Source organism: Sebastes fasciatus, chromosome 8 (genome assembly GCF_043250625.1).
Source record: "Sebastes fasciatus isolate fSebFas1 chromosome 8, fSebFas1.pri, whole genome shotgun sequence".
NCBI classification, from domain to species: domain Eukaryota; kingdom Metazoa; phylum Chordata; class Actinopteri; order Perciformes; family Sebastidae; genus Sebastes; species Sebastes fasciatus.
In genome coordinates, this window is record NC_133802.1 from 23,957,473 (window position 1) to 23,978,492 (window position 21,020).

The 21,020-nt window shown below is 41.4% G+C and overlaps 4 protein-coding genes across 5 annotated transcripts in view; 2 read left to right on the forward strand and 2 right to left on the reverse strand.

Annotated features, from left to right (window-relative positions):
• cfap276 (cilia and flagella associated protein 276) overlaps positions 1 to 21,020 on the reverse strand; it is a 50,070-nt gene that overhangs the window by 4,245 nt on the left and 24,805 nt on the right. The gene's annotated exons all lie outside the window — the stretch shown is intronic.
• On the forward strand, positions 416 to 3,158 carry rpl10a (ribosomal protein L10a). 2 transcript variants are annotated; one of them, XM_074644509.1, is made up of 6 exons: positions 416 to 511; positions 1,377 to 1,448; positions 1,541 to 1,621; positions 2,403 to 2,551; positions 2,651 to 2,823; positions 2,946 to 3,158. In XM_074644509.1, exons 1-6 carry the CDS (start codon positions 507 to 509, stop codon positions 3,114 to 3,116), a joined length of 651 nt encoding a protein of 216 aa, XP_074500610.1. In that variant the 5' UTR covers positions 416 to 506; the 3' UTR covers positions 3,117 to 3,158. The 2 variants fall into 2 exon arrangements, with proteins under 2 accessions (XP_074500610.1, XP_074500611.1); XM_074644510.1 differs by having other exon boundaries at positions 473 to 511; positions 1,541 to 1,956.
• LOC141772950 (uncharacterized) lies at positions 3,304 to 9,676 on the forward strand. The gene is made up of 13 exons (XM_074644508.1): positions 3,304 to 5,076; positions 5,172 to 5,235; positions 5,323 to 5,395; positions 5,494 to 5,521; positions 6,573 to 6,713; positions 6,803 to 6,934; positions 7,389 to 7,545; positions 7,623 to 7,663; positions 7,754 to 7,801; positions 7,882 to 8,027; positions 8,112 to 8,237; positions 9,213 to 9,326; positions 9,409 to 9,676. Exons 1-13 carry the CDS (start codon positions 5,065 to 5,067, stop codon positions 9,557 to 9,559), a joined length of 1,233 nt encoding a protein of 410 aa, XP_074500609.1. The 5' UTR covers positions 3,304 to 5,064; the 3' UTR covers positions 9,560 to 9,676.
• inavaa (innate immunity activator a) lies at positions 9,722 to 19,926 on the reverse strand. The gene is made up of 10 exons (XM_074644506.1): positions 19,869 to 19,926; positions 14,908 to 15,004; positions 14,115 to 14,248; positions 13,853 to 13,975; positions 13,509 to 13,761; positions 13,361 to 13,414; positions 12,246 to 12,471; positions 11,962 to 12,108; positions 11,181 to 11,868; positions 9,722 to 10,469 (listed from the first exon to the last, which is right to left on the reverse strand). The coding sequence occupies exons 2-10, from the start codon at positions 14,969 to 14,971 to the stop codon at positions 10,377 to 10,379; spliced, it is 1,782 nt and encodes a 593-aa protein (XP_074500607.1). The 5' UTR covers positions 14,972 to 15,004; positions 19,869 to 19,926; the 3' UTR covers positions 9,722 to 10,376.

Here is a 21,020-nt window from a genome sequence, read left to right on the forward strand (position 1 = left end):
TTCTTTGATTACTGTGGAAATTCTGACTAAACATTTCATTGTATAATTTAATTATGAATATTGTTAGTCTGTCTGTATGTGTATATATGTTTACATGTAAAATTCAATAAAAAATAATGTTTCAAAACAAAACAAAACTATGTGTTTGATAAATTTCTTATGGACCGATGAGAATCTATTCTGATTTTGTATTACTTTTTCTCCATATAGATGTATATTTTATTTATTGTTTACTGTTTATTATATTGGTTTTGTTTGTTTGTTTTTTTTGTTTTTTTATGTACCCCTGGTATGAGCATTTTGTATGTACATATATAGTTTCTAAAGTAATGATAATAAAAAAATACTCCATGTATTTCTCAATAAAGTTGAGGGGAAAAAACAAAAAAACAAAAACGTCCTTTGTGCTTTTTTGCTGACGTCAGCACGATGTCGGCTTTATTTTGCGTCACTTCCCTCTCCACTTCCTTTTCACCGCAGCGAGCCGAGAGGGACGAGTCGCGAAAATGAGGTTAGACCCAGTTTAACGAATAAATGTCCATAAAATACACAGTTTACACATTTATACTGAGCCGTAATGCTCTGCTAAGACTCTGGTGTTGTTATATTAAGCGGTAGTTGTGTTATATAGTGAAGTTATTCAGAGTTATGTGAAGCTAATGTTCATCTGTGACGTTCAGACACGCTGAGTTTTAGATGTTAATCCGCCTCCATCCACACATTTAACACATGTTTTAGACAACAATCAAGCATCGGATGTGTACATCAGCTCTCCTAGATGATATTTAATTATATCTTTCTGAACTATGATCTATTTTAAGGATGTTTAGTTGCCACCGTAGACCAACGGAAGTACCTGGATGATATCTGCTATAAGTATAGTCAGTGTTCTCCAAGATTATCGGAGTTCAGCAGAAGGACTTCGGCACAATTTAGGAAAATTAACAATGATTATCAGCCAACCAGATCACATTGTTTGGGCTGTATTCTCTCTGGTGCCTTCAGGCCGACGTTATAATATATAATGTGCCCTTAAAGAGAACAAATCCTGACTAAAGTCCTTTATCCCTTCTGCTGTTGAGCTCCTGAACAGACAATACCCATTTTAAATGACTTATTCAGAGGAACTTCAAGATATGTTCTCATATATTATGTTTTTGGCTTTTATTGCCATAATCCTATTTATTTATATGGTTCTTATTGTAACTTGTTGCTCCAGCTGCCCCATGCCTTTAATGTTTCCTTTGACTTAACTAATTGTTTGTTCTCTGTTGTATGTATGGACTGGGAATGCTACAAATGAATTGCCCCCTTGGGGATGAATAAAGTTGTCTGAACTGAACTCTAATATATTTTCTGATGTCTTTCTGTTCCAGTAAGGTCAGCAGGGATACGCTGTATGAAGCAGTGAAGGAGGTCCTGCAGGGCTCTCTGACCAAGACAAGGAAGTGAGTTCATATGAGGAAAAGCTGTTAAACGTGTGACACTTGAGTTTAAATGCATGAATCGGAGACGGATGTTTAACTCTGTCTGTTTGTAGGTTTACGGAGTCGGTGGAGCTGCAGATCAGCTTGAAAAACTATGATCCCCAGAAGGACAAGCGTTTCTCCGGCACTGTCAGGTTCGACAATTTCACTGTTTCACCCGACCTTTTCCCTGTGTGCTTCCAGCCCTGTCTGAGGATTTAAACAGCCTTTTTAAATAAGGCAAGTAGTTGATCTTAAAAGTAAAAAAAAAAGTCCAGACAGGCCCGGGGCAGACATGGAGAAGTACTCTGGGTAGTCTGACTGAGCTGACCCAGCTCTGGCTGGTGGAGGCGAAGCAGACGGACCCCTACCCTGGGTCTTAAAATAAGAGGGAAGGTTTTGAGTGGCTGAGCTTGTAAGTTCATGTCCTCATGCCGACCAATTTGTTACCAAAGAGGTCAGCTCGACACCGGCCACACTGGTGGTATGGGTAAGAATTTTTCTATTGCAGTAAAATGAGGATGGTTTCATTTGGGGATGGCAAGAGTATTTGAGTTCCAAGATTCTAGAGAAGCAAACATTATCATCACAAAATTAATTGCACCTAGTTTAGTTTTGAAAAATTGATAATTTGATAAATGTATGGCATGATGTATGAATCACGGCGGGGACATACTGCCCGCATGAGCAGCGTGTGACGACTACCTCGCTGAACTGCTGCGTGTCCACACTGGCGGCATTTCTGCCACCAGGCGCTGCTCACATTCCCTGCCTGGCCCGGCTGTGAGAAGTGCATATGCCAGCGTTCATTTAAACCACCATGATGCAAACTATGTAGCGGTTTTCTCTCTCATACTCTGCCTTACTTCCAACTGATGCCACTGTGTTTTACGTGGGGTTGTGAGCAGTGTCTCTAATTACATTGTTAATCTGCAGGCTGAAGACTCTCCCCAGGCCCAAGTTCTCCGTGTGCGTCCTGGGAGACCAGCAGCATTGTGACGAGGCCAAAGTCGCTGAGCTGCCACACATGGACATTGAGGCTCTCAAGAAACTCAACAAGAACAAGAAAATGGTCAAGAAGCTCGGTACGAAGTTGGCATCATGGAACCTCTGATTTGTGATGATTGAAGTCCGACGGGCTTTTTTTTTTAACATTAGTTTTGTTCCCTACTGCCCCTCTCTAGCCAAGAAGTACGATGCCTTCCTGGCCTCTGAGTCTCTGATCAAGCAGATCCCTCGTATCCTGGGTCCTGGGCTGAACAAGGCCGGCAAATTCCCCTCCCTGCTCACCCACAATGAGAACCTGAACACCAAGGTGGACGAGGTCAAATCCACTATCAAATTCCAGATGAAGAAGGTACGCTCAGCAGTTCTCAAATTTAAAAAATCCACGTTACTGTTCTGTTAATCTATTTGTTCACGGTATATTGAAGGAATCGTTTGTTGTTACTGAGTAATATATTGATCTTTGTGCCGTAGGTGCTGTGTCTGGCTGTGGCTGTAGGACACGTGAAGATGACGGAGGATGAGCTTGTGTACAACATCCATCTGGCTACCAACTTCCTTGTGTCTCTGCTGAAGAAGAACTGGCAGAACGTGCGTGCCCTCTACGTCAAGAGCACCATGGGCAAACCCCAGCGCCTCTACTAAAGGACAGCTTTTCTATTAATAAAAAATGTGGAATGTTCCAAAGTTGACCGTTTTGGGAGTTTTTCTTGTTTTTCAGATTGAAACTTTGATTTTTAAGTGTAATCATTATGAACATTTCAATATTTAAAGTTTAGGGAAATCATTTTCCACTACAACCTCACCAGTGCTCAACATTGTGCACAGTAATGTAATTATCCTTGTTCATAGTTCAGTGTTATCATTTTTCAAACATAATGTATTCAACTTGTATTCAAGAGGAAAAACAATTGTAGCTCTTTTGTCCTGAGGTAAAAATGATAAACATCTCTCATCCTGATGTGTCCGGTCAGTAGTAGTGGTGAAAAATCCCACAATTTGTTTTTGATCTAATGATACTTTTATTAATCTAAGCAGCTAATGTTTAAATATGTAGGGGAGAGAAATGTGCCACGATTTCTGAGGTAAATGAAACAAATCATTATCCAAACAGGCATTTGTCTTTACTATTATGTAATAATTACTTCAGCTAATGTGTTAAAAATGCGGGACAGCTTTTAGCAGTAAATAACACAGTATTGTGTGAATTCTCTGAACTAACGAGGTGATTGCTGCACAGTTTAAGATAAAATAATCCTTTGAGTGTATACTGAAATATACTGAATGAGTGTTTGGGTTTTACATATCGATAGTTAATCCCTGACTACAGAGATCTGTAGAGGGAAACAGGAAAATGAATACTAAAAACGTACGAGTACAGACCCAGAAATAAAATACTGAGCCACATTACAGCAACGCAATAGTTTTGAACTTTTATTAAGGATCCAGTTAAAGTCAGAGAGAGAAGGAGTGTCTTTTACACCTTTTACATTTAAGTCATTTCCATTCAGTCACATGAGGCTGATAATTCCTGAGCGTCGGGTTTGATATGAGTTACATCATTTACATTCCCTGAAACATTCAGCCTAATACATAACTTCTGTCAGAATATCAATAAATGCAGACGCTAATAATGAATAAATAATATAGCTGATCCAGCTGTGATCAGCTGCTGCTGTCATCAGAAACAGACGTCCTTCACGTGACGCTGTGTCTCTCAAAACATATTTCCTCGTTTCCTCTCTCCTCGAGTCTTTTCCTCGCCTCCTCTGCTCGCATCTCCCATGGGCGAGACTAAGACGCGAGGAGAGGAGTCGAGAGGAGTCAAGCCGTATAAAAGAACAAATGAGAAAGACCCTGAGTCTCAATCAGCCCATCCTTAGTTCAGTGGCATTTAAATGTCTAAAATATTGACCTCATGGAGCTCCCTCCATGCTCTAAATAAAGAATTATCTCACAAATTGTATTCATTTTAATATTTCTTTTAATAATGGACACGTCATACTATAATGAAATGTATATTTTGGGGAAAAAAGTATTAACTGCTGATCATAATGAGTTCCACTTGTCCTGAATCAATATATTTTTTGTATTTATATATACCTTACTGAATACAGAAGTGAGTGTTTTAAATCAGTAAAATATAAATAAATACAAATGTATTGGGGCCTGTACACCCCCTTCTTATCAGGTTTTGAGTAAAGTAAAGGTTTATGCATTCACCAATTTAAAGATGGTTAAATATCCCCTTTGTCTGAAGTGTTTGGATTTAGTGAGGTCACCAGTATTTATTTACTAAAGAGAAAACCACAGCAACAGGTAGAGCCACGGCTACCCATGAGCCTCTTGGGGCCGTCGTCCTGCTCTGGTTTGACTGTGGATCTCTTAATAGGATTATCTATTCTCAGTGCAGGAGAAAGGCCGAAGGAGAATTGAACCAAACACGCACACTAATTTATGAGGATATATTTATGTTTCCAGCAACAATGTAAAATCCAGTGTTGACTGTGGAGAGGATTTGAATACTTTAATCTGGTGTTTACCTGATGAGGACATTTGGATTATTCTTGTGAAGACAGAAGTTGATGTAGTGATGACTGCTCAGGTGAGTCAAATAATCTACCAGCTGGTCCAACCTGTTTACTACTATATATTTAATGATTATATCCTTCAGTAATAATGTTTTTGAAATAATTTCAGCCTGATGCAGAGACAAACGGCTACTGTCTGTCCCACATGCTGGACAGTGAGGACAGTGACGAAGGTAACAGCTATAAAATGTTCATAACAAGTCCAGGAACCAGTATCACGGCTCTACATTTAAACTGGGTTGTGTTTTCTGTTACCACAGAAACCAGTCAAGAAGAGCCGTCAATCATAAGCTGGAACGAGCTGTCCATCATAGAGCGCGTTGGCCTCAACAGGTGACACACTGTAATATTTATCTGCCACACAGGTTATCATAGTACTGTATATATAAATATTAATCTGACTTTTCATGACTCGTCTTGTTTACTAACAGTGGGGAGATGTCAGAGAAAGATTTAGAGGTAAGGTCACCATGATATACCACACATTACATTCCTCTTTTTATGTGTGTTTTTATGTACTTCATATATTACATGTGTGCATTATATGTTGCTTTTAAAGGATAGGTTCACCATTTTTCAAGTAAAACAGCTTTTGCTTGTTATAATCGTTCCTCCTGTTCACACCGGACATTAAAGGGATAGTTCGGGTGTTTTGAAGTGGGGTTGTATGAGGTACTTCTCCATAGTCAGTGTATTACCTACAGTAGATGGCGGTCGGCCCCCAGTTTGGAGAAACAGACAGGAATTACTGCACAGAACCAAAACGATATACTTCTGTGGACGGGGCCGGCAGCAAAATGTATTTTAGCCACCTAAAAAAAAGGCCCAGCCAATCTAAAAACAATCAATATCAGGTTAAGTGTTCGCTATATTTACAATACTTTTTTAGGTGGGCCTTTCTTTTAGGTGGCTAAAATGTGTTTTGCTGCCAGCCCCGTCCACAGCAGTACATTGCTTTGCTTCTATGTGGTAACTCCTGTGTGCGTCTCCAAACTGGGGGCACGCCTACCGTCATCTACTGTAGGTAATACACTGACTATGGAGAAGTACCTCATACAACCCTAACCCTTTAAAAAATCCTTACCTAATGCTCTTGAATGTACAGTAAGTGATGATGAGGGACAAAACCCACAGTCCTTCAGTGCAAAAATGTGTTCAAACGTGTATCTTTTAAAGGCCCGTATAAACAGGAGGAACGTTTACAACAAGCAAAACCTGTGTGAGTGTTCATATGGGCACCGGACTATTGTTTAAAGACAGACTTGAGGAATTGTGAACCTATCCTTTAATGTTTTAATAGTAACATTTTGTCTGTACTTGTGTTTTAAAGAGTGTAGTTCTTGATTTTTGTGCTGAATATCTAAATATCTAGGCAGCAGATAAACATGTATTTTACTTTTTATTATCATTTCAACCATAAAGAATACAGCTCAAAACCCGACAAAAAAGAAAGATCTGAAATGTAACGGTGCGTTGAAAACCAGAGTGAAATAAATGTCGTTGCTCCCAGACGTCCTTCTCTCAGATCGCCCTGGCCTTCCGCTGTGATCAGTACACCCTGAAGCAGCGGCTGCAGGCGGAGGAGCACGCCCGCAACATGGCCGAGGAGAACGTCCAGCTGGAGCTGACCAGAGGCAGGGAGACGCTGGAGGTGCAGTACATGACAGATGATGTGATATTTAACTTTAATGACGCCACCAGAGAACAGGTACACATGTGTGTTTGTATGTGTGTTTTCAGACGCTGAAGGTCCTGTGTTTGGACAGTATGCGCAGTCAGATCCTGCAGAGGCTGGAGCTGTGTCTGGACATCCTCGGTGGGACTGTGGAGCGAATCTCCAACACGGCCGAGGTGCTTGGCGCTGTGCACCAGGTACTCTGAGGCTCCTTTGCTTCTGTTTTAATTTTGGATGGCTCAGTGGTTTCCAATTGGTGGGTCAGGACCCCAAAAGTCTGAGGGGGTCACAAAATGATCAGAGGGATGAAGGAAGAAAAAGAACATCTATTTCTTATAAATCATGAATATGTTTAGCTTTTCTGACTCATCTCTGATTTTTTTTTTTCCTTGTGAAATACTAAACACCTTAATGGTATTGAGTACTGATACCAAGCCCTATTCGTTACTGTAATATAGAAATACCATTCATTACTATCGATCAATCAATCTATTTATATATTTTTGTGTTCAAACGTTTTGGAAATGGTTGTTTTTCTTCACCCTAATGTACAAAACAAACTGAACCGAAACTGTGACTCAAAAACCACAATACAAACTGAACCGTTGCACCTCTATTCTCTCTGATATTTGATGTTTCTGTCTGTGATAGGAGGCTCGAGTGAGTCGTGCGGTCGAGCTCATGGTGGCTCACGTGGAGAATCTGAGGAGACGACACGACAGAAACGTGGCAGAGCTGGAGGAGGCCAAGAAGGCGATCCAGCAGCAGAACTCCTGCAGGAACAGCATCGACACCGGAGCGTCGCCAGGTCTCTGATAGTCTGTCTCGTGCTGTTTGTCTTGTTCTGCCCTCGTGTGCATCATTTGACTGAATCTCTCTTTGTAGATCTAGAGGAAGGTGACGGCCGAAAGAGAAACTCTCTGCAGGTATGCAGATATTTGGCTTATTGTACCGTCAGATATGGATGCAGCTGCCTTTTCATCACTTCAATCTGCAGTTTATTTGTGTTCTTTCAGAATTTACGTCGCAGAGTCAGTATATCCATAATTCCCACCCAAATCCAGGTAGGGAGGTTTCTTCACTGAGTTTTCTTTACGAATGTTATCATCCAGAAATCCAAGTGTCTTCTTCTTTGTGTCTACAGGAGAAGGTAAAGCGAGACTCGAGGAAACAAGCTCCTGGAAGGTCCTACAGCAAGGACTCCTTCCTCACATGCTCGTCTCCCCCCCTGAACTCCGAGTCCAGCTGCTATGCCGTCACCAAGGACGACAGCTGCTCAGTGGACGACAGGTCAACTGGAGACTCTTTGTATCTGGGACACACGATCAACAAGTGTGCATCACCTGATTTCCATTGTCTCTTTTTTTTTTTCAGGCCACCGGATCCAGATGAAACTCCGACAGAAGCTACAGCTGCTGAGCTTCCTCCACCTCCCGTCCCCAACAACCCAGAGTGCCTCCCGTCGAAACAACCGGCCTCCAGGAAGTCACGCAACAAAAAGTAAACACCACACAATGCTACAGCCTGCAGTAAACACCAAATCTGCTGAAGCCTCTTGATATTTGTTTTTTTTAAATCTTGTTCTTCATTGACACTGGTGTAATTAATAACCTTAATTAACAGCAGAAATTTAATATAATGTTCATAACTATGTTTTAATGAGAATATAATCAAAGAACGAATCTTGCCAAGAAGTGAAACTCAACTGTTTGTTCCTTTGCAACATCAGCACCCCGCCATTTTGGACTGAAAGCGACTACCGGACACCAGAAAAATGTCTGCCTAAAAAGTGCAGTACAAAAGTAAAAAAAAATATTTCTTTTCTTTTGTCATATTCTGCTGAAATGAAATTTTATAAATATAATAAGCGTTTTCAGACCAAAATGGCAGCAGCAGCAGCTGTTGTCAAAAAACACCAGAGTTTCGTCTCTTTGCTTCTATACTCTGGTATAATCACCTGACACTAAGATCATTGTGTTTTCGTTAGCTTAGTTAATGTGAACCACAGAGTGAAAAACCGTGGTACCGCCAGCCACCGTCTGACTTCCGTTGCTCCTAAAGTAGTGTTTTTATGGTAAGGATGGCCTCTGAGCGAGGCGAACGGCGTTACCACGGTTTTGCAATCGGCAGCTCACATTACCACAGTCTTGGAAAGGGAGGAGTGAGCGGAGGGGTAGTCAGTTGGTTGCAATCTGCAACCACACCACTAGATGCCACCAAATCCTACACACTGTACCTCTAAATATTTCAGTTAGCATTATGTGTATATGGTGCATATCCTTTAAACAATTTTGTGTTTCATCACTCCACTCCATTGGGACTCCAGTCAAAATAATTGTTGGAGGATGCTCAGTAGGGGCCCACAGCTAATTATTGCTTTGGGGCCCTTGAGCGTGTTTTTTCTGTTGTCCACTCTGTGTAACATTGCATTGACTCTGTACTGTTAGAAATGTAACGTAGCTGTCTTTGCTACAGTCCCCCTCTGGATACTCTGCGACAGAGACACAAGGACAAAGCTACGTTATCAAAGAAAAAAGCAGACAAGGATAAAAAGAGTGTGAATAATTACCGACGGCTTTCTGGGAGCATGTAAGTCAACATAATGTTTTAAAAGACAACTGTTATGATTTCCCCTCTGGATGAACACTGACTGACTGACTGCTCTCCTCAGGTGTGGATCTTTGTGGAGACGTCGTCCTCTGGCTCACTGGTTGTATTGCTGCCGCTGGGCGCTCGCCTGCACGTACCTGTTTGTGCTTTTCAGTGTTGTAACATTGACTTACTTCTTGTGGAAGCTTCACGATGAAGAACCTGAGCCATGAATATAAAGTCATAGTAGGACGTTGTCTAAAGTCTGTGACTGTGAACATTCAGCATGTAGACCAGGTGAAACACCTGAATATAAAACACTTTATTCATGTGTTTTGACATACTTTGTGTTCTTTTATCTGTTACCTTCTAGATAACAAAGCCACAAACTTAACTTTCAGCTGTATTTTTTATTATAAATATACAAAACATATCAAAACTGATACAATCACTTGGTTAGTAAGAAAACACCATACTGCAGTGAAAACATTTATCAAACCACCGTTTAAGGCATCAGTGATAAATTATCAAGAGTTAATAGCAAACGTTAAGATTCAGCTCACTTCATGTCATGGCTAGATGTTAAATTTTAACTATATATAAAGAAAAGCAATGCATTTTCAAATTTGCATAAACATTTTAGTAATTAGGGAAACTGTCATTAACAGATAAATATAGTTTAACATAAAACATTACATTAGGAATGGCTAAACTTATTTGAAAATGACTGTAGATGAGTTTCATGTGCAAAATGTGTGCCAGACACAAAGATATTTTTGAAACCACAGCAACTGTGTTTTAAATCTGTTTTGTATGAACCTAAATTCACCTCAGAAACATCTGTTAGAAAACAACTTAAAATAAATAAAACTGGCAAACCACCTCACATTAAGTTTTAAATTAAAAGAGAGAAATGTGCACATCGGGGTACCGATAGGTCCGCGTTTTCTGCATCGTCTCAACATACGATCTCACAGAGAGTCCAAAGCTGTAATAAATACAGAGATAAATAGAAACACACATCCTACTGCAGAGGAGTCGAGGTCTCAGTTACACCTGGCTCACGATTTCAGCATCCTCTGCAATGAACCACTGGACCGGAGTCCCGTCTGCAGCTCTCTGGAGAATCACATTACCCGAACCCTGTGGAAACAGTCATGAAATCAGTGTCAACCTCATACGTTCTGTACATAAATATATCGTATATCAGAATAGCTGATCAAAAGGACATTAATGAGCAACTGTTTTAATAATCGATTAATTGTTTCAGTCATTTTTCAAGCAAAAAATGCCAAAAGAAATGTGACTGTCTCTTCTCGGATGAGAGGATCTGTTGCTTTTTCATGTCTTAACATGATTGTAAACTGAATATTTGGGGGTTTTGGACTGTTGGTCAGACAAACCAAGACATTTGAAGACGTCACATTTGACCCCAGGAAATTGGGTCAAATGACAGACTGCTGCCCTAATACTGAATATATTAAAGGAACAGTGTGTAACAAGTGTATAATCACCTGAAACTAAGAATCGTTGTGTTTTCATTAGCTTAGGGGCGGTACTCAGTTGGTTGCGTGCGGTCTGCAACCACACCACTAGATGACACCAAATCCTACACACTGTACCCTTAACATGTAAACTGAATATTTTGGGCTTTTTGACTGTTGGTTGGACAAAACAAGACATTTGAAGACGTCACCTTTGACCCCAGGAAATTGTGATGGGACATTTTTCATTGAATTCTGATGTTTTATAGACCAAACATATAATCGATTTATCAAGAAAATAATCAACAGACTAGTATATATTAAAACTCTTGTTGAACTATTTTACTGTTGCATCCGTATCCGTACCAACCTGTTTAAATAGAGGCAGATGAGGTGAAGTGGGGCTCATGACACTCTGATCCAAGCAGCTCGGCCGCAACTTCTGCAGCTGATTCCTCTGATGCCAGGACTTCAGCTCCTCCGACACGATGTCCCTGGGCATCAGCCGGATGGCATGGTTCGGGTACTCCTTCAGCGAGGGCGTTCGCACCAGCCTGGTGTAAGGCGGAGGGGGCTTTAGGATTCCCCTCTGGGACGATGCTCCCTCCTGCCACTGTCTCTGCTGAGGGCTGTGTGCCACAGGAGGGGGGGACAGGAAGCACTTGGCCATGTCCAGGTCTTGAGGAGAGAGGGGGCCATCTTCTGCTACTGCCCTGATGTAGCCGGGGCTGCACTGAGACTGGTTGTTGTTCTTGTGTGAGCTGGTGAAGCTTGAGAGCCCTTTATTTTGTGCTCCAAAGTGGAATCCGTAAGGCGGCGGGCAGAGCTTTGGGATCTCAGTGGGTCCGTCCCTGCCTGGAGAGCTGATATAGGAGGAGGACGAGTGCTCCGAGCTGCTGTCCTCCGAGCTGGACTGGTAAGGGCGCAGGGGAACGTACTCTGGAGAACGCACCATGAAGTCGGCCAAGCAGCGCCGCTGGGGCAGCCTGGCTCGCCCTCGACTGCTCTCTGAGCTGAGGCGCTCCACGTCAGCAGGTGGAGGCTTACTTCTGGGAAGTCTGGGGAGACATGTCATGTCAAATTATAGTACATATGTTGTTATGCTCTTTGTGCATTACTGTTACACTAATGTATCTGACTTCTCTGTGTACCTGAAGGACTGGGAGTACTGTCGGCGTACATGCAGCTCTGGGGTGGAGGGGGCGCTGGTGGAGTGGTTCTGACGCAGCGCCGCATTCTTTATGAAGTGAGACAGAGGAATTATGCTCTCTGCAGACACCTGGGTTCCTGGTGGACTACTGCACACAACAAAAACAGAAAGGACGACGTGAGATATGAATAGTGACACTAAGCTCCTTGTTTTTCCTCTTATCGTCATGTTGACACACACTCTACCCAGTGCAGTTGTGTATTCGATTCGACTTCAGACTCCTACCTGGACCTGCTGCTGCAAGAAGACTGAGCGTTGTTGGGCTTCTGGTAAGGCTGATCCAGGCTGGACTCTTTCCACGGAGAGTTCTGGATGGGAGAGCGCTCGTACTCCACACTGAGCTGGCTCGATGACTGCGGGGACGACTGAAGGGTGGTGGCTGACAGCTGGAGGGGGTCTGAATAGGAAGTGCCCAACACTGGAGGCGAGATAGGGCCGGGCGAGTCCACATCTAAGAGAACATCAAACAGTCAGTATCATGCTGCTCCAAAATATCTCTGATCTGCATTATCTATAACAGTGGTTCCCGAACTGGGGTCCTGGGCCCCCTTAGGGGGACACCAAAGATCACAGGGGGTGCTCCAGGATTCATCTGCTCTGAGGTTGTCAAAATTAGATTTGCACATGAACTAAAATCATAAAAACATACTTACTGGAAAAGTCTATATATAAAACTATTTAAAAAGACATATTTTTTCTACTTATTAGGCAACGTTCTGTTTAAAACCTGGTATTTTCTGCTCAGTGTCAGATAAAGATCAGGCTACACTAATATTATTAGAATTATACTATTTGTAGAACTAGATTCCAGTGGTGGCCGTGTAGGTTTGTTTCCCACTGGTGTTATTCAAACAATAACTGTGTGTTGTTCAGTCAAAAAGTCAAAATTTACTGAAAAAAGATAGATGTAACCATCTAGAATATTCACATGTTTTTATCTGATTGAAATATTCTGCTTCAATCCATATTTGTTGGCGTTTAGCCTTTCAAAAACAACATTTGCTCTTCCGTTTGCCGCACACAAACAGAGGCATACACCTGTATTAACGTGACTGTCTAACAGCAATCTAACAACACCATAAATATCATTTATTTAGCCACAATAACAACATTTTTTTTTTTTTTTGGCTTTAACACTATTATAGTAAACAAAAGAGGATTTCTATCTTTAAGGGGGATGACGTCAGATTTTCTTAAATATAAGTAGGGGGGCTTCAAGGGAAATAGGTTGGGAACCACTGATCTACAGTATAACATAACCCTTCTAATTCATACTTCTTTTTAATATACGTCTAAATCTAAGCATGTTTGTCAGAGAGTGATGATAATCTTCCACTCACCATCATCCAGGGCCACCACATCAGACAGGGAGCTGTCATCAGACATGTTCAGATCTGTGTACAGAAAAGGGAAAGTGTAAATCCCACTGACTGTGTTCATGAGTGCAGTGCACAGTTTGGGCCTGAAGAGAGCAGCAGTGACACTCACCTTTGTGTTGGTTGTTGGAGATGTTGGAGATGTTGGAGATGCTGATGCATGGCGAGTTGCACTCGCTCTTGATGCGTTGATGGAACACGGCCTCCTGCAGATCCTTCACCTTCTTCTCCGCCCTCTTGCACTGCTGCAGCCGGCTCTTCTTCTGTGGTTTGCTGAGGTGCCCCTCCAGGGAGAGTTTGCGGGCCGCTTGGTAAATCTGCTGCTGAAGAGCCAAGTCAGTTTCCAGCATTTGCAGCTCTGAGTCCTAAGATAAAAACACACATTCTGACATTTAGTTTCAGCTGATGAATTGCAATCTCTCTCTTTAATAGTAAAAAACTGATGGAGGACTGTACCTGTTTATCCAGATGGATCAGACCTTCGTCAAGCTTGAAGGAAGTTCCAATCCTCCTTCTGACCCGGGGTGGCTTCTCATCGGGCATCAGAGGGTAGTCTGAGGGCAGTTTACCAGTCAGCTCCTGTAAATTAAAAATAAAAAGCTTTGATTACAAAAAGGTAACCCTTACACACAGAATGCAATTATAAACACTCATTTAGGGCTATTACAAACTAACATATTTGGTAGTATGTACATGTTATCATCTAGAAATGACGTACTGCCTCCCTGATGCAGAGCTTCCTGAGCTCCAGCACGCAGAGCTCCAGACGCTCCTCCAGAGACTGGTGCTTCAGCTTCAGGGCTCTGGTGTGGGTGGTCAGGTCCTTCACCGGGGACGTGGGGCTGTCTGGACCTGCAGTCAACACACACAAGATCACATCATCAGGATCTCTATGAGTCATAGAAATAAATACACTATTCACTATTTCTACTGTATGCTACTAATTTTGCATTAAAAAAAAATGCGAAAACACATTAATGCAACTTGTGATTTTTTTAGTTTTGTAGCAAGCTCAGTGCCTTTGAGTACCTTTTAAAGTGCTATATAAAATAAAGTAATAAAATATTATTATAAAAAAAATGTAATGTAAAATGTATATAATTGTCCCATAGATGACCCACAAATTCTTTCATCCCATTTGACATTACATTTCATAACACACATACATGAAATGCTTTTTTTTTTTTTAATTCCCTCTGGGATGATAAAGTTAATCAAAATGAACATCTGCATTTGCATCTGCAAAATCTGCTAACTAATGTATTGCAATTTGTGACCATTCAACCTTTTTATTTATTCAGTTACCTCTTAAATGTTTGTGAATCTTAAAAATGAGCTAAGAATTAGTTGTTAAAATATAAATAAATAGAACAATGTGACATGCAACTTTTTTGCTTTGTTCATATCAGTAGTATTATTGTGTTTTATATTGATTGTGCAGCCCTAAGCTATATATATGTATATATATATGTGTGGAAATCAGTTGCTGTGTTTTGTGGTGACGTTCTTACCAGAGTGCACAATAATCCCACTATCAGTGTCACTGATCTCCTCTTTACTCTCGATGGCAGTCATCTCGACTGTCTGCTCTTCAGTTCTTAGAAGTACCTGTTGAAATAAGTAGATATTACTTAGTAAAAATTAGATTGATTACTTATAAGAACTCAGTTTGTCCTGTTGTTTTCCCACCACATGGCTTCATTCATGCTCCCTGCTGCTGCTTTACTAAACAAAAGTGAATGACTGGCGAGTGTCCTTTCACACACTTATCCATGCAGCCCTCCTCCGCCTCCTCCACCTCTTTCTCCCACACAAAAGAGGCAGACCCCCATGGTTGACTCGGCACATGTGCGGGGGTTAATCCGAATCGTGGTGCCATGGTGACGGGGCACGGTGCGGCCTGCTAGGGGAGCGTGTCGCCATGAGGCGTGTCAGAGGGCGTTTAAAGAGCCCAGACCCCGAAAAGGAAAGCAGATGGCAGTGGGAATTACCCCACTCATGGACTGCACCTGTTCCCCCCCCCACACACCCCTCCCTCAGCTCCCTATTCAACCAGTGTCCAGAAAAGCCTCTGGGGGCTTTGAAGTGGAAGAATGTCTCAATGCTGGGTGCTGGGTTTGTCCACGCAGCATCAGATCACAAGGTCCCTGCTGACTCCTGTGCATTATTTCACCAACACACTTTCACAATTCATGTTTATGGCTCTGCTCGGCTCCATTGTTGCTGTCCACCAAAACATCTGACTGACAATAAACAAAAAAACAAGATGTGGAGAGGAACGAGAGCAAGACAAGGAAAACAATGACAACAACAAATTGGAGATAACATTTAGGGATGAGTCTGTGTGTGTGGCTGTTTTAGTGAAAACACCCTTAGGACGAGAACTTGCTGCCCTTATTTTCTCAATTCTTTTTAGGTCAATTAATTTATTACGGATCTCACATGTTTGCTACCGCCCTCCTTCATCTCTTCTCCTAAAGAAGGCTGATAGATCACAAGAGACTTGTCACGGGCTCCAACAGGATTAAAGAATATTACTGCCGTCACTTATTGCTTCAATGCCACACATTCATAAAATAATAGGTCATGAACTTGTTGAGTCCTAGAGCAGTCTCTATACTTATATCATTATGGCTGCACAGATTCAACTTTTTCAGTCCAGATACTGATAGCGCTACCTGGGCTTTGGGTACCAGGCTTGACTTAAACATTGCTTTCCAAACTTTGTAAAACAAAATGTAACAAATAAATACATAGATGATTACTGAATTGTTATTTATTATTAAAGTAATAAATCGTACACCAACAAAATGGTAAAAAAAATCTTCAAAATTAACAGGAACTACAATTCAAAGTGTAAACCTTTTTAATGCAGCAACAAATTGGTCAAAACTTAAACAGGAATTAAAATTCCAGTATTAAAAGGTATATAGTATATTAGGGCTGACTTGAATACTTCGACTGTTGCCATGGTATTCAACCTCCAAATCAGTATTCGAATGCTTTGTTTTTTGTTTATATATGTATGCAATAATAATGTATAAATCCCAAAATAGCCCATGAAATAAGGAACATTATTATTATAAGTTATTCTCAGAGGAGATATTTTTTGTGTGTAGAGGCGTGTGTGTATGGTAGTTCGGCAGCGGCACTGTCTCGGTCACTAAAACGGTGGAAATGGAGACGCCACGCGGCAAAGCGAAGCTTCGAATACCTTTGAATAATACTCACTGAAGCTTTGAATCCTAAAAAATGGTATTCGGGACAGCCCTATATAGTATATAAACATTGAATTGAATAGATCTGCCCCATGTCACCGATACCTGATCCAGTTATTAGAGTCAGTGTCGGCCCGATATCCGATCCGCTATCGATGCATCTCTAAATATCATGCAAACAAAGCTCACACGAAAAGTAAATGATGCGTTAGTCAGAAATAATGGGGAGGCAAGGTGACATGAAAACATACTGAATGAATGTGTTCCTAAGGCAGCTGTGTATAATCCTCAACTCTCCGTGTTTGGAGATGAGTATCAGGCCTTTTCCTGTAGCGACCAGGAAGACAGGATATTATTGTGTATCCCATGGGCCTGACCCATTCACCACCGCAACTCATGTGAACTGACGCAGCTATGAGCAGCCGTGTAAGCACAATGAGGCACAGGCTGCTCGAGTCAGTAAAACAACACTGCAACAAAAGGCCCTGTATCCACCAACCGGCCTCAATAATCTGCTGTGGGCGCAATATGTGCTGACAAATCTGCTTCAGGCTGGAGGAGCGTTGTTTGGCTGATATTATTGAGGCTGCAGTGAGAGGTGGGGAAAGGAGTTTTTTACTGTGCAAGGTTGAGGCCTGCTGTACTCTCAGACACATGGCTCCATGTTGCAGCGATGTAAAAACTAAAGACGTGAACAGGAATCCAGCCTGGTAATCAGAGACAGGCAGGGTAATGTGGGATTTACCCACTTACACCCCATAACTCTCTGAAGACTTTCACAAGAGTCTGTGGTCGGAGGTCTAGGCTGAGTGGGTGGGTGAGTTCGGGGTAGATCTCACTAGAAGTTGCAGCTTATTGCCAAGATGTTGATGCCATTTGTCACGAAAACCTGGAGTCGTGGGGAGTGTTGAAATGTTATAGAGAGCCAAAAATCAATGCTTTTGGCTGTCCATTTCCTGGGAGGATGGCTGCTGATAGCACAGTCTCCACCCGGCTTGATTGATGTAGTCATAACAGCTTAATTGCGACGACTATCTAGGAACGTGTCAGGGATGTGCGCCGACCATCCCGCCCATCCTCGTCGCTCAGCAGACCGTGGCAGTGTAACATCTACGGAAGTGGGTGTTTATGGCGAGAGATCATGATGTGGATTCACTGTCTCCCCGACTTCCCCCACCACCCTTTCCCATGAGCCTTTTGGAGCTGCGATCTCCTGGAATGCAGCCACCACCGCCGCGCTCATTACCACTGTGGTCGGCCCTGGAATTACCAATGGGGACCGGCCTCGCCGAGGAAACAGTGCGGGATGCCTGAAACCAGACCGAGGCCCGTTCGAACCCTGTAATTAAGGCTCTCCACTGAATGCTGATACTATGGAAGAAACCAAACGACTTTACAGCATGCCTTATTTCAGAGTCTGGTGAAAAGCCAAAATCCATTCAGCAAAATGGATCCACTCTGCACACACAATATGGGCTGCTGGAAGAAAAGTGCATCAATGTGGGGGAGCGGCGGTAGAAAAAAAAAAAAGAAGTGTTGTATTACAAAGTACGTCACTGGAGTCAGATCTTTGTCTTAAGAGAAGCAGCGCTGAGTGTGGAAACTCCACAGACTGCAGCAAAATACAGTCAAGAGGCTGTGATAGCATAAAAAGTCTGTATCAAAGACTCAAACACTTTCAGCATCTTCTCTTTTGTCAGATCAACACTGTTGAGTAGTGCAGGGGTCTTTGTTTTCCAGCAGAGACAATGCTAAGGGTAATAAGCACCATATCGGCCTGCTCCCAGTCACTGGAGGCCATATGCTGGCCAGACACACCAGCTCTGTCACAGCCCAACGACAGCGTAAATACAGAGGGCAAGAAGAGATGCTCCATTGTTCTCCAGAGGCTGAAGGGCTGACCGGGGATCACGACACCTTGTCCCTCTGAGTCATCACTTCTGAGGCCTCTGAATGGACACCGATGGTCATCTCTTTGGGCTCTCTTGGCAGGATGTGGTTACGGCTTCTTTTTTTCCACCCACAAGTACCCAGCGTTCACAAAAAGAACTGGGGGACACCAGGGGCATAACAACACAGAGGTGTTGTCTTTAGCACCACAGTAGCACAGCATGTCTGTCAACATGGGGGACTGATGGGGATGGTGTTTGTTCTGCTGCCTTGGGCACAAACAACTGCCACCAACCAACCAGCCTGTTGTCCCACAGAAATACACTAAAGAGTTGTTTATCAGTGAAAGCAACCGACAATACAGAGAAAGCCATTAAACTGTAGAGACTCAGTTTTCCAGATAGTAGCTGTTTTTCTTTTTTATCAACAATCAGAATTGCTTAGTCTGATTAGTAGTTTTTTTTTAACACAAAGTATTTTAATGAAGAATCCTCAGATCCTTGTCATATAAAGTCTTGCCTATAAAGTCTATAGACTATAATCAACCGGGATAGAATAAAAAAAGAGACAAAATGCAGCACCTTTACACATACAATAATTATGATTATCAGTTATAAACAACTGTTTACTTGTTTACTCACATTACTAAGTAAAAATGGCAATATCGCACTTTGAAAATATGCCATTTTCAAATCCTACATGTAAAAACTTACTTAAATAAAAAAGTATTATCAACTAAATGTACACTATCAAAAGAAAATGCATCATATTTTCTGTGTGTTTTGCAAAAAATGAAGTAAATTACAAGTACCTCATGATTGTAGTTAAGTACAGAACTTGAGTAACTGTACTTAGTTACTTTACAACACAAAAAAATTAGTTTATCTTAATTACATGTTTTTAAGAGTTATAATCAGCCCAAATAGAAAACCTGCATGTAAAAACGTACTTAAATAAAAGTGCAGTGTTATCAACAAAATGTACACTATCAAAAGTAAATGCATCATATTTTCTATATGTTTTGCATATTAAGTTTCAAGTGACTAGTAACTATAACTGTCAAATAGATGTAGTGATGTAAGAGTACAATATTCACCTTTTGAGTTAAAGTAGAAAGAAGCAGAAAAATGAAGTAAATTACAAGTACCTCATGATTGTAGTTAAGTACAGAACTTGAGTAACTGTACTTAGTTACTTTACAACACAAAAAAAGAGTTAGTGTTTATCTTTTTTACATGTTGTTAAGAGTTATATACATAGAAAATGTAAAACTTAACTAACTTTATACTTGTTGTACTAATGTTGTTGCTCCTTTACTCTTTATATACCATGTTGTTAACCTGTGTAAAGTGTTGTGTACTCACCTTGTAGAGTATTATCTGCTCCTCTACAGCATCCTCCAGAGCAGCAGTTCAGATTCTCTCTGGTCAGATGTGAGAGCAACGCTTGGGACATCTGTTTCAGTCAACTCCACCGTCTCGGTGAAGGGGGAAACAGCTTAGCTGATTTTTTGCGTAAGTATTTCTTTGTTAGTAAATGTATTCTTATATTTACTACAAATGTTGTTTTCTTAATACACTCTCTTTAAAATGATTTGTTTTCACTAAAGTAAAGTTTTAAAGGGGAAAGTTCATTCAATGGTGCAGGTGATCTCCCCCCGGACTCTTTTTAAAAATGGTTTCGTCTGCCGCTGCTGACTCCAGACACGCTCTGGGGCTTTTAATTTGAAAGGACGCACAAAAGAAGAATGGCCTCAGGGAGAGGGACAAGTTTTGGTAAAACCCAGGACAGCTGGTAAGTAAGTGGTGGTGTCATGGTGGTGGTGGTGAACAAGACAGCACTCACATCCTCCTTCCGCCATGATGATGATGATGAAAAAAGAGAGCAAAGTGTGGTGTTTGGGCCAAGATGAGCCACCCTTTCATCCAAGAATACATTAAAACATAATTATACTGTAGAGACAGAGGGATGTAGGCCTACTTTTGATTGCTGACACGCTTATTTCTGGCCTACTTTTACCGAGGTTGAATTTTTTATGCTGTGGGATGATTTGAATTTAATTTGTTGATTTTGATCTTTTATTATTAAAGGTCCCATATTGTAAAAAAGTGAGATTTTAATGTTTTTTTATTATAATGCAGGATTAAGTCCTATTTAAATACTGTGAAAGTATTGAAACGCTCAATCCACAGGGAAATACACACAGCCCGTATTCAGAAACTCTGCATTTGAAACAAGCTGTCAGGATTTCTGTCCATTTGTGACGTCACAAATATACAATATTTAGACCATTACACGATTTTTAATGTAAACATTCTAAATGTGTCCCAGTTTATTCCTGGTTGCAGTGTATGTGAATGTCATCAGCTGACAGGAAGTACACATGGACCCAAGCTGTTGCCTAGCAACGCAATTCTGTTGCAATTTTGTAGCAATTCCGTCGAAATGCGCTAAAATGGAGCGTTTAAGACAGATGGTAAATACAGACATATTCAGGCTGACAGTATGAGGAAAAT

Coding starts and splice junctions, on each gene's coding strand:
- LOC141772950 (XM_074644508.1), top strand. Junction 5,236..5,322: donor CAGTGAGGACAGTGACGAAG/GTAACAGCTATA, acceptor CTGTTACCACAG/AAACCAGTCAAGAAGAGCCG. Junction 8,028..8,111: donor AGCTGCTCAGTGGACGACAG/GTCAACTGGAGA, acceptor TTTTTTTTTCAG/GCCACCGGATCCAGATGAAA.
- inavaa (XM_074644506.1), bottom strand. CDS start 14,971: ATGACTGCCATCGAGAGTAAAGAGGAGATCAGTGACACTGATAGTGGG. Junction 14,249..14,907: donor TGGGATTATTGTGCACTCTG/GTAAGAACGTCA, acceptor TGTTGACTGCAG/GTCCAGACAGCCCCACGTCC. Junction 13,415..13,508: donor CTCCAACAACCAACACAAAG/GTGAGTGTCACT, acceptor TTCTGTACACAG/ATCTGAACATGTCTGATGAC.
- rpl10a (XM_074644509.1), top strand. Junction 1,622..2,402: donor CGTTTCTCCGGCACTGTCAG/GTTCGACAATTT, acceptor GTTAATCTGCAG/GCTGAAGACTCTCCCCAGGC. Junction 2,552..2,650: donor GAAAATGGTCAAGAAGCTCG/GTACGAAGTTGG, acceptor GCCCCTCTCTAG/CCAAGAAGTACGATGCCTTC.